Here is a 15,627-nt window from a genome sequence, read left to right as displayed (position 1 = left end):
CATTAGCTACAAAATAGTCCGACTGCTCCTGTAGTGTCTTTGGTTTAGTTAAGCCAAACCTTAAACGATAGTCACATAGTTTCTTTGTTTTAACATTTTGGAGCCGTTATATCGAATTTGACACTGAACTCACGGGATAAGCCGAAAGGACAAAGAAATAAAAATAGAGTTTCGAGCTAACGTTACACATTTCATTCTGCCAAGTGGGAGAAAGGTAAAGGAGCTTCACACCTCAGACGGTTGGCGCGCACAGTATTTCACTCTTGGATTTCTCGACGTTCCTACTTTAGCCACATAATATTCCTGCAGCTAACGCTGCTCTCTAAGCTTCAACACTTTAAAAAGGCACAACTGTTATCATACACATCTTCAGATTTTCACTGGTTAAAGCAGCAAATGTAATGTGGGCTGTAGTTACATTTAACCGTTTCAAACAGTTTGCTTCATGTTGGCTAAAAAACTTAGCCACGTTATATTTTTACTAAAACCCTATGATTTGTCCAGTAAAACCAAGATGCATTATATACGATTGGTTATTAATATAGATGATTATTTGAAGGTAATTCAGTGGTGAATATTATGTACAATAGTTTATATTAGTATTCTAATGTCTCCATAATTTGCTACTGTGATAAACACTAATATTCCATGTTACATATGTTGGTATTATGGTTTTATACCTGCTATATTTTGATGCGATGTACATTTTCCCAGGTACTGTTTGTTGTGTCAACAGCATTGTACCATAGGTTTTGGTAAATATGACACTGCATATTAATATGTACAGCACATAATAAACACAATGGTATGACATCATCATGTATTTACCATTGATTACGTACCATACAGTGCACTATGTTGCACCATAGATTTAAGAGTCAAACAACTTTATTAATCCCATAGGGAAATTACTCTGCTGTTGTTACAGCTGCTGTCTGTTACAAAAAAAGTAGAAAAAAACTTCTGTCCATCATTAAGAACAAAGAATATTGAAGGATTAACGAAATGAGGTTTATAGTAAGCAGTGGTGTTATGAATGAATGAACATACATGTCATTATAGTATGATATAAATAATCATGATTATGAGCTGACGCATAGTGAGTTTGATGATCCTCTCAGGAGACTGACAGAGTTGAGTAGATTATTATAACTTTGGTGATCTGTTTAGTTTTCCTCTAGCACCATTGCTGAAATGTATTTAGGCCAACGGACCAAATGCCCGAAGAACTGTTTGGCCTAACAAACTCTAGCAGGAGAAATTTTCAGAACTCAAGATGTTTTGCTCTCATTCACTTTATGCTTTTCTACTTGATTACAACACTAGTAACCATGAGCTGCAGTAGCAGTGTCAGGTTTACTGCAGGTACAGCAGCAGATCATGTGGGAGTACTGGTTGTCCTGGAGAAGATCTCCGAGGCAAACACACTGGCTGAGGGAGGGAAAGTCAGAAGACATCAGTGGTTTCAGACAGAAGATCATGGCGAAGCCTCCAGCAGCAGCAGGGGATGTCAGCCTGCAGAACATCCTGAGAGGACGGATAGATGGTGAGGAGTGGGCGAAGGCCAGCTCCAACATGATCAGAGTGTTCATCAGCTCCGCTTTCACAGGTCAGAGCAGATTAACTCACTTTTTGTGACCTCGATAGTCCGTCTTTGTGAAAAGCAGTTCTTTAAGACTCTGTGGCACCGTACGGTTTATATAGTTTGTGCTCAGGTTTTATTTTGACAATCACAAATCACAATCACAAACAGCTTTATGCTCATTTATTAGAAACCTGGATGGGTTATTTAGTTTCTCTGATAGAAACCGGGACACTGTGGCCTGTTAACACCCGATCCAGGTTTCTGAAATCTCGTCGTTGTTCCAGAAGAAAGCACATCGGAAACTTTTCAAATCATATAAACTAGGAGATGTTTCATATAAACTTACAGACCTGACTAAACAGTGTTTTACTGTGCCGGCGAATGCAGATTGACAGTAACCAGGTTCGTGCACATGCGGCTGCTCTGAACTTACTCACGGTTTCTCTGGTTAGATATGAGCTGCGAGAGGAAAGCTCTGCTGGAGAAAGCCTACCCAGAAGTGCTGACCTTCTGTCGCAGCCGGGGGTTGGTGTTTGAGGTCGGAACCTTTGAAACCTATTTCCTAATTTATTGTAAATTTCACATTCATAAGACCAAGAAAAATCGTAAAATAAACTATTACGTGTTGATGTAACCTGTTTGCTTGTCAGGTAGTGGATTTACGTTGGGGGATTCGAAACATCCCGTCAGGAGACCACGAGTCCTATGAGATCTTCCTGCAAGAGATTGAGAGGTGTAAGAGGATTTCAGTCGGTCCAGCCTTCATCGTGAGTCTCTTATCCTCCATAAAAGTTTTTTTGTTTGTAAAAACCTTTGCCTGTCACCATTTACCCTCATTGTTAATTGTCAATGTTTTATTGTGACAAGCTAGAAGATGTATATTTATGTTTTCAGTAATAACTTGCATTAACATTTCTTCTCTGGTTTTCATCAAATGCCAGAGAGAATCTGAGCCAAATCACTTCCATGTGAAGGCAAAGAGCAGCTGCTGTACAGTGTTGGAGTTGATGTAAATGTGTAAAAGATTTTAACCCGTATTGTCTTTATTTTCTCACTCTTCCTTTGTTTCTTTCTTCTTTTTCTTTTTTATCTCTTTGTGTCGCAACTGGAAAGGCTCTGCTGGGGAGCCGGTACGGCCACAGATCTCTCCCCCGTCTCGTCCCAGAGAAACAATTTGAAACATTTTTGTCTAAACTGTCCAAAAACCCTGAGGGCGTCAAACAGCTGAATCAGTGGTTCCTAAAAGACGACAACGCTGTCCCGCCAACCTACGTTCTTCAGCCAGTCACAGCTCACTTCCCCCACTACAGTGACCTCAGGCCCGAGAGTGGGCCTCAGCACGACAAAGATGTCCTGTCCTGGCGTTTCACAGAGACTCGTCTATTGCAGCTCCTACGATCTGCTGCCACTGATGCTGAGGCTGATGGGGACATCACAGCGGAACAGAAACAGCACTTCTACACATCAGGTCAGTGATGTGCATAGATACGTACAGTGTACAACCAAATCTAATGAGACTGGAGTGTGTGTGGCAACATTGCAGCAGGTTCTGCAAAAGGGTAAATAATGATCACTTTACTTTCGCTGCTTTAGGTGTGTGGTTATTTTACAAGATGTTACTGTTATAATCTTGCTGAACTGTAGGCAACATGGATAAAAGGTTAAGTGACTATTCTCATACTATGTTAGTTTAGTTTTTTGTGCTGTATACAATTATGACAATTCAGAATTGTGTAGACTACCCAAGTTATCAGCAGAGTTATGATAGCCGCCATTTTAAAATAACAGTTTTAATGTTTACATAACATCAACTGTTTTAGTATGAAAAGGTTTTAAAAGGAGCTTTTTTTCTGTAAGTGCATGAAATGTTTAATATAGCTTGACAAATACAGTAAATGAATAACAATCCATATGCACAATAATCTCCAAATATACTCCACATAGATTTATGCATAACAAATAAAGCTATAAATCCAAAACACACGTTGCATCAAATTAAAATGAACAGACACTTTCTCCGTATTGAAATTCAAGTGTTTCTTGTCTGCAGTCAATGAGCGGGAGTTTGAGCAGGGCCTGTGGAAGGATTATGATGAACAGTCTGCTCTGATCTTCATCCGAGAGGTTCCTCGCCAGAGGGTGAGGGATGGTCCCAAACGACTTGCCAAGTACATGGACGTGACCGCTGACGGGCTGCTGGACGCAGAGGCTCAGGGACTCCTCACTAGTGTAAAGTCTCGACTTTATGCCACATCGCAGAAGATCCTCAACCTGCATTGTGTGGAGCTCAGCAAGGGCAACATTGACCCCAAACGCAAAGAGCACGCTCAGTACCTCGAAAGTGTTTGTGAGCAGTTTGTGTCGCAGATGAAGGCCAGGATAAGCGTGGCGGTAGATTCTCCAGCAGAAGAGAGGGAGAAGAAGATATGGGGAAACACTGAGGAAGAAAAAGAGGAGATGTCACACTGGATGATTGAAGAGGTTGGACAACATGTCGCCATGAGTGCGAAGCTGAGCAGAGGTCTCCATGGTAGAGAGGGTCTTCTGGGTAAGCTCAGCCTTGCCATGTGGGAGTCCACCAACATCTGTCATAGTCCGCTGGTGGTCCACGGTGCTGCTGGGATGGGGAAGACTGCTCTGCTTTGCAAACTGGCTCAGGAGATGCGAGATGTACTGGACCCCAGGGGAGCAGTGGTGATCAGGCTGCTGTCAGCTCGCCATCCTCGTAAACCAGAAGTTGACCATGTCCTTCGAAGCATCTGCCTCCAGATCTGCTTGGCATGTGGTTTGTCTCTGCCCTCACTGCTGATGGCCAGCTCCCAACTGGAGTTGCTCAGGTTCTTCACAAATGTCCTGGCTGAGGTTTCCCAGCAGGGGAACACTCTGCTTATAATCCTAGATGGTCTTGATCAGTTTTCCGACCAACATCACGCACACAAACTCCATTGGCTGCCCACCAACATCCCGCCCAACATTCACCTGGTGGTTTCCATGGATACCAACAGCGTGGCTTTTGCTAACATTCGGCTAAAGTTGGAGACTTTGGAGAGTTTCTTTGAAGTGGAGCGTTTGTCTTGTGATGAAGGGAAACAGATCATGGATTCAGACCTGCAGGCGTCACAACGGACTTTGACCCCCGAGCAGAGCGCCGCTGTGCTGCAGACCTTCGAGTCAACCGGATGTCCCCTCCACCTCAAACTGATGCTCTCTGCAGCCAAACGCTGGACCTCCTTCACCCCAGTCACAGAGATACACCTAGGTGCCAACACACAGAAAATGTTGTCAGAACTATTTGAGATGCTGGAGCAGAAACATGGGAAGGAGCTGGTTGGAGGGGCCTTGGGATACATCGCTTTGGCAAGGTGAAGTAATGGTCACACATATTTCAAATAATACAACAAAATAAAATGGATGAACCTTTAACTAATATTATAATGCACTAAGTTCAATCACTGCATACATCTGGTTTATGGAGCTCTGGGTGACACTTTTGTGCCTGCCAACAAGTAGTTTGGCCCACTCTTAAACAAACCTTCTTCAGACACGTCAGCTCACTCAATAGCATTCAGATGCGGACTCAGCTTTGTGTTCAGGCTCACAATCCAATAATTCGTAATGTTTTTACGGTTAACATAAAACTTTTATCTGTTTCAAACTTTCTTTGCTGTACTTTTTTGATTTCATCAGGTGGAATGAAACAAGCTTAAAGGGCACTGACAAATTTGTCACATCTCTTTTAAAGCTGGTTTCTAAAAAAGTTAGTCAGTTTTGATTTGAGCCATTAAATTCTGTATGGATTTGGCAGTTTTGAACTTTCGGCATCTACTTAACATTAGTGGAATAAAACTAACTGAGAAATATGGCAACATACCTGAAAGACAGAGTGAGAAAGTAAAAGAGATATAATACTAACCCTAGAAACCTTATAAATGACTGGATCAAACGTAAATAATAAAGTCAGTATATATCATAAAATGACATTTCGTAGTGGTTTTTAATCATCAGTTGATTCCAATGATTCCCCAGGGAAGGTCTGATGGAGGCTGAGCTCCGTGATGTTATGTCCCTGGACGATGATGTAATCAGAGAGGTGTACAAATACTCACTTCCTCCGACACCGTCATTGATCCGGCTGCCCCCCCTTCTCTGGGCCCGTCTCAGACGGGACCTGGACGACCACCTTGAGGAACGCTGGACAGGCGGGGTGGCCACCATTGCCTTTAACAACCGGTAAAATTAAACCACATAAATTACCTCATAAAATAACCTGGAGAAGTCATGTGACCTTTGGGTGTCTTTAGGCGTCTGTCTGAGGCGGTTTCATCTCGCTATCTGACGTCAGAGCGGCGCGGACGGTACCTCAGGATCCTGGCTGAGTACTTTCTGGGTCGGTGGTCAGGGAAACTGAAGCCTGCATCTCTGCCGGGCCTGTCGCTTCTCCTCTCCGACAGAAAGGTACCAGTGACTGTGGGAAGAAAAAAAATGATAAATGATGATGAAAGACAGCAGTGGTGGGAGTAACACATGAAGCAATAGTATTAGTTTTGATAGTAATGCAGTTATATAACATTTTACCTCATGAAGTTTAGTAAAGATAGTATAGTACAGTCACAGGGCCTGTAAAGATACATATAAAATGTTAAAAGGTCCCGCGACCAAAGTGTAAACACAGTTAATAGTTACAAGCTTAAGGAGGACAATTTTATTTTACTTTCTCAAAATGACTAAAGCCGATAGTTCATGTGCAGGACAGTTTACCAAAATGCTCTTCCACAGACTTACTAATGGTCTGTATGCTCCACTACAGATTGGAATCCACTTTGATGAACTTTGAGCACAGAGAGGACAGTGCTCACTGATTCATCTCCACTGTCCCTGTTGTTGACACCACAGTCCACTAACCCTCATTGTAGCAATGAAAGTAAAGCATAACATAACAAATCACACATTACTTAGAAACACTGTCTGTCTTTGTTTGTGCATCTGTCTGTTGTATGTAATTCCACTCTGTGCACCTCCTACTCACTAAGACAAATTATTTTTTATCTACTGGCAATAAACCTATGTCCGAATCCAATTTGTCCGTTTACTGAGACAGGTGCAAAAATCTAGGTAATGATGGATTCTTCAAATGAGAATCATGGTTATAAATAGATTCTTAAAATTCAAATCTACGTGACCTCGCAGTCTTCGTTCCTTGTTATGGATTGAGTGTTTTAATTGGTTATGTTCCACAAGGTCCCTCCCCAGCCGCTGTGGTTTGCCCCAGGATTGGCTAATGTCCGGAAGCTCCAGGAGCTACCGTATCACCTGCTGCATGCCGGTCTGTGGGAGGAGCTACGACAAGAGGTTATTGGTAAGACGAGGGAAGAGTTTAAAGCCACCACATCCCATTTAGATGTTGCAGGAAATAGTGACACCCGGCAAAACCAGGAGCATTATCATCAGCAAAGTTGCCATTTTAAAACTTTTTTTGCTTCTTCAAGAAAAGGTAGTTGGCTTGAGCCGCACTTATTGAGTAATTGTAGCCCATGAATATACTCAATCTAACCTCAATGACAGTGATATATTAGTTTTTAATTACTTTGAAAAATGTTTTTAAAAACTTGTCATATTGGATATAGTGTGTAGAATGTTTTTTTTCTTTATTTTTAATATTCATTGCAATAAAATATGCGATAAGTAAAGCTGATACTTTACTTATCGCATATTTTCAAATACTTCCTGAAGTGACTGTAAAGAGCGTGAAACCACTACAGTGGATTATGGGGCTCCTGTGTTTTTCAGGCAGTGCTGAGTGGCTATACTGTAAGAGCAGGGTGTGTGGGGTGTCCAGTGTGATCCATGACCTGGACCAGGCCTCCCAGTACATGGACTGCATTGAGAGTGGACTGATCCGAGATGCTCTGGTCCTGATCAAGCCCAGTCTGGACTTCCTGCATGGTTGCATGGGTCAGTTACTTTGTACATAATTGTCAATTTTTATTCCAAGGACATCAGATTTCCTTTTATTTTTCATGGGAATGAAGCAGCATTTAGACCAAAAATGAATCTAAACAGTAAAAACTAGACCAAGAGATAAATAAAACTAGTGCTTAATCGGACATGCGGTAAATTACAATGCATATGTTTTTTCCAGACATGTCTCTGTTCTACACTGAGCTGTTAGCCAGACTGTCCACACTGGCCACAGCCTGTCCCTCCGTGATCGGCCGGCTTTGCAACGAGTGTGAAGAGTGGCTACTGACCTGCCCGGAGCCAGTCCTTGTCCCAAAATGCAGTTTCCTGCAGCCACCAGGGGGGGCGCTGGAGCAGACACTGAGTGGACTGCAGGGAGGTCAGAAATTCATATCTTACTCTCAAACAGAGTGGACATTTCATTCATTCATTCATTAATCGATTGCCAGTAAAAATTCAATTAAAGATCTAAAAAGTTCAGATTAAAATCTCAGTTTTACAGTAGAAAATTTAGAAATACATTTTAATAAAGTCAGATTCTTCAGAGATTAGATAAACAAAATAAATTAACTATTGGTGTTAGAGATGATATGAACTGCAGTGGAGTTTTCACTGTTTTTCCAAAATAAACATTAGCTTTACAATATTAGAAATTGGCGTATAGAATATAATAAAGTTTCTAATGATATAGTCAGAATATTACAATGATTCTTATTTAATGCAACCACAAGGGGGCAGTGTCTTTTTGTGCCAGTCCCAAGTCTGAATAAATGCAGAGGGTTGTTTCAGGAAGGGCATCCAACATAAAACACATGCCAAGTTAAACATGCAAATCATTACTTTCATACCGAATCTCACATTCATACCGGTTTGATGGCAGCACGGGTTAACAACGACCACCACCAATACTATTGACTTACAGGGTGCTGGTTGAAATTGGGGTACTGTCATCCAAAGAAGGACAGGAGGAAGGTGTGTTCATAGACAAAGAAAGAAGAGGAAAGCCAAGAATGTAGGACTGACAGTAGGGACTTTGAATGTTGGGACTATGACACGGAAGGCTAGAGAGTTGATTGACATGATGCAGAGAAGGAAGGTGGACATACTGTGTGTCCAGGACACCAGGTGGAAAGTTAGCAAGGTAGCAAGGCTAGAAGCTTAGGAGCAGGGTTCAAGTTGTTCTACCATGGGCCAGATAGGAAGAGAAATGGAGTAGGAGTTATACTGAAAGAGGAGTTTGTGAGGAACGTTCTAGAGGTGAAAAGAGTATCGGACAGGTTAATGAGTCTAAAGTTGGAAATTCAAGGTGTGATGTTCAGTGTTGTTAGTGGTTATGTCCCACAGGTAGGATGTGAGTTAGAGGAGAAGGAGAAATTCTGGGGTGAGTTACATGAAGTGATGCAGAGCATCTCCAGAGGTTAGAGGGTGGTGACTGGAGCAGATTTCAATGGGCATGAAGGTGATGAGAGTGTGATGGGCTGGTTTGGTCTTCAGGACAGGAACACAGAAGGACAGAGGACTAACATGTTGCTAATTATGTTATTGTCCAAATACTTATTGACCCGTTTATACATGTGGTTCAGTAAAACATCAGTCCCTCATGAATTGCCAAACATAAAACCATCACAACATGCATCACAGTTAAAAAAAAAAAAACAGACATTCTAGGCCTCAACAATTATAAAAACATCCCCAAAAGCCTACAGGGGCCGAAATATATAGTATTTTCTTACAAAATGAGAGATAATGATAATGAGTCTGTCAGCTGTAACAGCTGCAGCAGCTGTTTTACCTGTCATGCTGTTTTCAGGTGTTCTCTGTCTGGACGTCAGTGTGAAGACAGACCTCCTGGTTGCAGGTTCAGATGATGGTGGGGTGGCGGTCTGGAATCTGAGAGAACAGCAGCTCATACACACTCTGCTGGGACACACAGGTCAGTCTAAAGGGATTTCAAAATGAAACACTCTTAATATCCATGCTAATAATTCCCGCTGTGTTGTGTTGTGCAGCTGCGGTCTTGTCTGTTAAGGTGATTGACAGCTCATCTCACTGCATCTCATTGGCTGCTGATGGCTCTCTGAGGAGATGGAACCTGAAGAACGGCCAACAGCTGCTGTGCATCCATGACGTGGTACCTATAGGCTCCACCCCTTCAACCGTGCACCTCAATGTGTCTGAACAAAGGCAGATGTTCTATGTTTACACCAGGACACAGGTAAAGCTACATTTGCTACTGGTCTCACTGTTACTTCATAAGCTGCTACTTCTTCCAATAAGAGAGATTTTTACTTTGAACACAATGTCATTCTTTATTAAATTAGGACTCGTTGTTTGAGTGTCACATTTTAAAACGATTACAACTGCTAATGAACTTCACAAGCAGTTTATAGCTGTTAGAGGCGACTTGGATATTTCAACCAGAATCAACTAATTGTAACATACAAGTGACTACATTTCAGTCACATTTACAATTCCTATGTTTCCAGGTGAAGATGTGGAAGCTGGAAGGAACTGAGCTCCTCAGCAGCACCATCAGTGATGAAGGGTCCGTGGTTCTGGGAGTTCTGGATGAGTCTGTGGTCTCTTTGTCGGAATCTGGTCTAGTCACAATATCTCATCCTGTCAACGGGACTCAGACTGTGGAGACGCAGCTGAAAAACCCTCTGAGACGTTTGACTCGCATAAACTCTGTTATGTTACCAAAACGTGGAAAAGTATTGGTGGTTTCTAAAGAAGGCTTCCTGTACCAGGTCGGTGTCTCGTCCATCTGGTTTATTCGTTTGGGGTTTCATTAACATTATAGCTGCAAGATTGTCAATGTGGACTTTTATTGCAGAAAGAAATTCTACATATACAGTCTTTTAGTTATGTTCTGAAATGTTGGACATCCAAAAACTAAATAACGCATAAAATTGTGCATCTGGCCTCCAAAAATCAGTATTTCAACTCAAATCTGTTTCTATTTTCAATGCTGTATGTAACATTTTAAAGAGTTCATGAGAAATTGAAACTACCTTTTGGAAACATCTTAAGTTATGCAGTTTCTCAAATCTGTTGCAAATTTAGGATTATTTAAATTAATCCAACTGCTCAAAACTTTCTTAAAACAAAAAACAACAAAACAATAGCTACAGCTAAAAACTTCCCTTCAATGTAAATTAACGTCTGTATATCTTCAGTTGAACTTAATGTCATAGTATTGGGTTAAGTATTATATGCTTTATTTGGGTTGTAGTTCGCAGCAGATTTTTGTTTCTGATATTTCATTTTCCGGTCTGCAGATTTCCACATCAGGCACACAAACCGTTGTTGAGTTTCCTCTGGTTCCTTTTTTACTTTCAGCTACTGAAGATGAGAAAATTCTGTTAGCAGGTATGTGAGCTGCACATGACAACACACACACAAAAAAACACAGCTGGGTTAGATTGTTTCATATCTTATTTTTTGAAATGTTAATTCCACATTTTGCTATGAGATCTAGATGACACAGCACTAAGCTTTTATTCTTCTCGTCCCTCAAATAGCATCGAAAAGGTCGAGCTGAAACAAAAATCTGTATCTGCATCTGTAATATGCTCTTAATTGAAACCCTCTGGATTTTACCTTTTGCTGACTGCACTAAACATGTTGTATTCAGAGCATGTAGAGGAAACCTGTTGAAATCCAGGGCTTTTATATGTTGGATTTGTGTTTACTTTATAAAAAGTCAGAACATATTCCTAAAAATGTCTTGGTATAATAATATTTCACGAGATTATCAGTATCAGACAGCTTTATACGGTTGTACACTGAAATAAAGAGAATAAGCATGTGGGTTATAGACACTGGGTGCTAAACAAAGAAGAAGCTGACCTCAGAGATAGTGGACAAAAACCTGGACCCGTAGGGTCCATTGCTGGGTCTGGGTCTTGTGCAGTTTTTGTACTGATTTCGTGATGTTTCAAGTCTCTGGGTGGAAGATTAGAGAAACTTGTGTGAGACAAGATTGAAATAAAAAAAATATTAAAAATAAGATCAGCCCAGTAACTTTTGCTGCACATCCGGCCTGCGGGGAATCAGGTTAACTTCAGAAGATCCGATGAAAACCTGTCAGCAGACCGAGCACTGACCAATCAGATCACTGAAAAAAAAACAGTCATCAATACTACAGTGTCCTGACAAGGACAAGAGTGACCGAGTTATTGTGCTAAATAAAAAGCTTGGGATAACTTTGAGATCGTTCACATCGTTTTTTGCATGGCTCAATGGATTAAAACCATTTCTAACAAGCTGAGGGAGAGATTATCAAAGCATAACTGGAAGATGATGATTGACTTACTTACACAAAGATTTTTTTTCCTGTTCGAACACTAATTCACACACTGTTATATTATCCTTTATTATAAATTAACATAAGTAACTATGCTACTTCTTTCTGTCCCGTCCTCTCTGGCAGCGGAAACAGACATTAGTAATTTTTTAATTTTATGTGTATCAGATATTCTGAATAATCATTAACAAACAAATGAGAAAAACGTTGTGGACAAGACATTTATATTTTTACATTTCACATTCTGAGTTCTGAAATATTTGAATATTTAAAAAAAATTTCCGCCACCTTTCTATTCAGTTCGTTAAGTGATCACGCAGCAGAATGTCGCTTTAATCAAAAATGGAAATCTAATCGACAACTCAGCCTCTTTCACGTGAATGACAGATGGAAACCCCAGGCTTCACAGAACCAGCTGATAACCTGTGTTTGCAGGCAGTGAACATACCCTCAGCCTGTTTCACATCGATGGAGATTCGGTGGAAAGCTTCCTCGACCTCCAACATGACGACAGCGTTTCGTCTGCCTGCATCTCCTCGGACTGCAGACTTCTCGTCTCTGGAGCTGCCGACCAACTCATACGAGTAAGAGTTCAACTGCAAGCAACAGTGATACAAAACATTGTTATATTCAAGTCCCATATACCAATACGTTTCTGTGCATTCAAAGATATGATAATAAAAGCCAATGAGCTGCTTCACAGCAGTTTACAGTCCCCATTTTTCTATAGATAAAGCTCATACTTCAATACTATAACAGCTGCAGGGATTTAGATAAATTTAACAAATGACAAATTTTCGTTGTCAGCAGATATTTCAACAACTACTGCAGCATAACCTCAGTACAAACCACAAACTACTTTGTGTTTTCTTGGCAGATCTGGTCTGTGATCACGGGAGCATTGCTGGACACTCTGTGCGGTTCAGACGTTCCTGTTACATCTGTTGCTCTGTATAAAGACTTTGTGGTTTCAGCTTCATTAGCTGTCTCTTCGATCCAGCTGTGGAATCTCAAATACGACACCCAGCACAAACCCAATGTTCATATCCCATTTGGCTGCGTACACGTGGCTGTTAGCAGAGATGCAGATCGGGTTTTTTACGTCCGACAGCCAAGTCAGACAGAGGTGATGAGCTGGAACAACAACACAGGTCAGTGTAAATGGAGAATTACTAAAGCTTTCAGAGGGTTACAGCACAGACTCAAGTTCTGTTGGATCATATCTGTGGAAAATATGACAATTAGCTAGAAAATGTGCATAAATAATAAAGCAATACAAATTTTAACAAACACATTAAAGCTAAAATGGAACTTGACATTAATGTTCCAAGTCTAATCCAGATGTGTTGCACATTCTGCAGAAATCTAAAATGTTATGGATTCAAGGAGAGAACTACTTCAAAAACCTCATGTCTGTCATTAATCCCCCTTTAGTTAGTAGTGATAAACAAATAAATGTTGGGTAAAACACACCAGAGAGATGAAACATTTTAGAAGGAGAAAACATTGATTCTCGACTGATTTCATATTTGTGTTGTAAAATGCAAAACCACTTAAGTCATAAATTAGCAATTACTAAAAAAAAGGGGGGAAGATCTTGTACAGAGACATGGACAGAAACAGCAGCTGGAGCTTTTAACCACTTTACTTCACTGACAGTTTCTGAATCCATAATAATACGCAGTAATATATACTACTTGATTATATTTTGTATTAAGAAATTGCATTAGAAAAGTAACTCAAGCTGTCAAATATGTAGTTTAGTAAAAGTAAAATGAGCCTAGAATTCAAATACTAATACCGCAAAATGTCACCACTTCCACGGTGAAAAGTCTAAACGGAAATGAATCAAAGTCTGTGTGGACACTGTGTCTCAGAGAAACCAACGTTCTTCCTCTTCCGGCAGGTTGTCTATCGGAGCGATTGCCCGTCTCTGCAGGGGTTTCCTGTCTGGAGCTGGCCCAGAACAAACGCTTACTCCTCTGTGGCCTGAGCTCCGGCACTGTGCTCATTTACCCGTTAGCCCTGCCCCAGGAGACGCTCTGCATTCCCCCCCCAGAGAGCTTCTCCAGGGTGCTGTGCCTGGCTGTCAACGCTCAGGAGAAGCAGATGGCGGTGGCCTACGAGGACTCCGTGTGTCTTTTTGAGATCACCACCAGAGACAGCTTCCCCACAGTGGAGGGGCCCCTGGAGAGGGTCCACTTGTCTCTCCTCCACGCCCCGCTCTCCTCCATGGCACTGTTGTCCGACCACAGGGTGCTGTACGGGACGAGCTGCGGGGAAGTGAAGCTCTATGACTTCAGCAGCTGCAGCAGCTCAGATCTGGAGCCTCATCGCAGCAGAGTCACCTGTGTGACAACCAGTAACTGGGGAGGCCACGCTCTGGTGGGCTCGGAGGATGCAGTGCAAAGGCTTTGGGCCCTGGAGCCCTTGGCACTGGAACACACCATGGAGTACAAAGTCCTGGACGTCGTATATCTGTCACATGACATTGTGTACAACAGTAGAGTCCAGCCTGTCGTTTATTCTGCTGTTGTTTTGTTGATGTTTAGGGTTTTTTCTTCGAGGGCGTCCTCTCTGCTGCTTTCTCAGACTGCGACCAGTACGTCTTCATAGGATCTCAGGACAGAACCGTCAAAGTCTGGGATGTAGCTACAGGTATGCAGTGGTGCATCACAGAGGACGTCACAGTCATTTCCGCTGAACACACAGAAAACCAACCAACCTAGAAACAGACATTTACATGTAGATGGACATGTGTGTCCTACCTGCCCAGCACCGAGCCCTCTTTAGCGTAGCTTAGCAAAGAAATAGTATTTGCGTGTAGGTGTAGAATTAGAAATTTGAGGAGCAGTAGTTACTGGAGACACTGGCAGCACACACCATCTTAAAGTTTTACAAATTAAAGTAACTAAGTAACTTTATGAGCAGATCGCAGACTGAAATACAGCCGCATGCTGCACCACGATGCATGTAAAGAGCTGTTTTTAAAACATACCTCACCTGGTATTTTTCCGTTTCTTCTCCACAGGAAACCTCCTGTACGTTCAGTACGTCTACTCCCCCGTCGTTAAGATGGTCACCTTCAGAAGTGGCTTCGTGGCGTTGTCTCAGCAAGGCTTCGTCATCAAGCAGGTGTTTCGTTGTCCGGACCACATTAGTCCCGAGTACAACCCTCTGAAGAATGTCAAGGCTCAGTACAAGGTCACCTCGAGAAAGAAGAGCCCAGACAGCGAACACGACTCGGTGTGCGACCTCAGGGAATACAACCCGGCCCAGTTCAGCCTGAACCTCATGAGCATGTTCAGGGCCAAACCCTCGTCCACCTGTGTCATACTGTAGAGTCCACAGAGCGATATTTTATTAAGACATCAATTCATCTTATTCTCACTTGGGCTTATGTACATTACTTCACACATTATACGCTGTAAATATGAAGTAAACATCCTGTACATTCACTGCAGAGACCTAGTTTTCATAAATTATTATTCGAGCAACAGCAACAGTCCTGATCTTAAGTACTTGGACAGATACACAAGCACTCACTGGTCACTTTATTAGGTACACCTGTACAATCGAATGCAATCCATTGTTGAAACTGTCAGAAAGGTGATGATTCTACTCTGAGTCGTACTGGATCCATTGTAAGAGAGGTGGTTCTGAAGTTTTCAGATTCAGACAAATCCATCAAAACTCATTTTCATTTCATTATTCACGTGATAAAGCAACCAGAGAGCTTTCAGCTTATAGAGGTGGAATATCCTCCACTGAGTCA

The 15,627-nt window shown here is 41.8% G+C and overlaps 1 protein-coding gene and 1 long non-coding RNA gene across 2 annotated transcripts; one reads left to right on the top strand and one right to left on the bottom strand.

Moving 5' to 3' along the window:
• Positions 1 to 1,061: 1,061 nt before the first annotated feature.
• On the top strand, positions 1,062 to 15,290 carry nwd1 (NACHT and WD repeat domain containing 1). Its single transcript, XM_067512170.1, has 19 exons — positions 1,062 to 1,609; positions 2,038 to 2,123; positions 2,236 to 2,352; positions 2,699 to 3,053; positions 3,636 to 4,947; positions 5,612 to 5,815; positions 5,887 to 6,040; positions 6,824 to 6,941; positions 7,373 to 7,537; positions 7,725 to 7,922; positions 9,354 to 9,476; positions 9,553 to 9,758; positions 10,030 to 10,293; positions 10,825 to 10,915; positions 12,288 to 12,436; positions 12,730 to 13,003; positions 13,759 to 14,312; positions 14,405 to 14,510; positions 14,884 to 15,290. Exons 1-19 carry the CDS (start codon positions 1,381 to 1,383, stop codon positions 15,192 to 15,194), a joined length of 5,016 nt encoding a protein of 1,671 aa, XP_067368271.1. The 5' UTR covers positions 1,062 to 1,380; the 3' UTR covers positions 15,195 to 15,290.
• On the bottom strand, positions 5,914 to 9,523 carry LOC137131219 (uncharacterized). Its single transcript, XR_010914971.1, has 4 exons — positions 9,336 to 9,523; positions 7,834 to 7,912; positions 6,161 to 6,202; positions 5,914 to 6,050 (listed from the first exon to the last, which is right to left on the bottom strand). It is a non-coding gene; the product is annotated as an uncharacterized lncRNA (long non-coding RNA).
• Positions 15,291 to 15,627: the final 337 nt, after the last annotated feature.

The sequence above is a fragment of the Channa argus genome, chromosome 8 (genome assembly GCF_033026475.1).
Source record: "Channa argus isolate prfri chromosome 8, Channa argus male v1.0, whole genome shotgun sequence".
NCBI classification, from domain to species: domain Eukaryota; kingdom Metazoa; phylum Chordata; class Actinopteri; order Anabantiformes; family Channidae; genus Channa; species Channa argus.
Note: the sequence above shows the minus strand (reverse complement) of the source record. Positions and strands in the feature narration are given on the sequence as shown.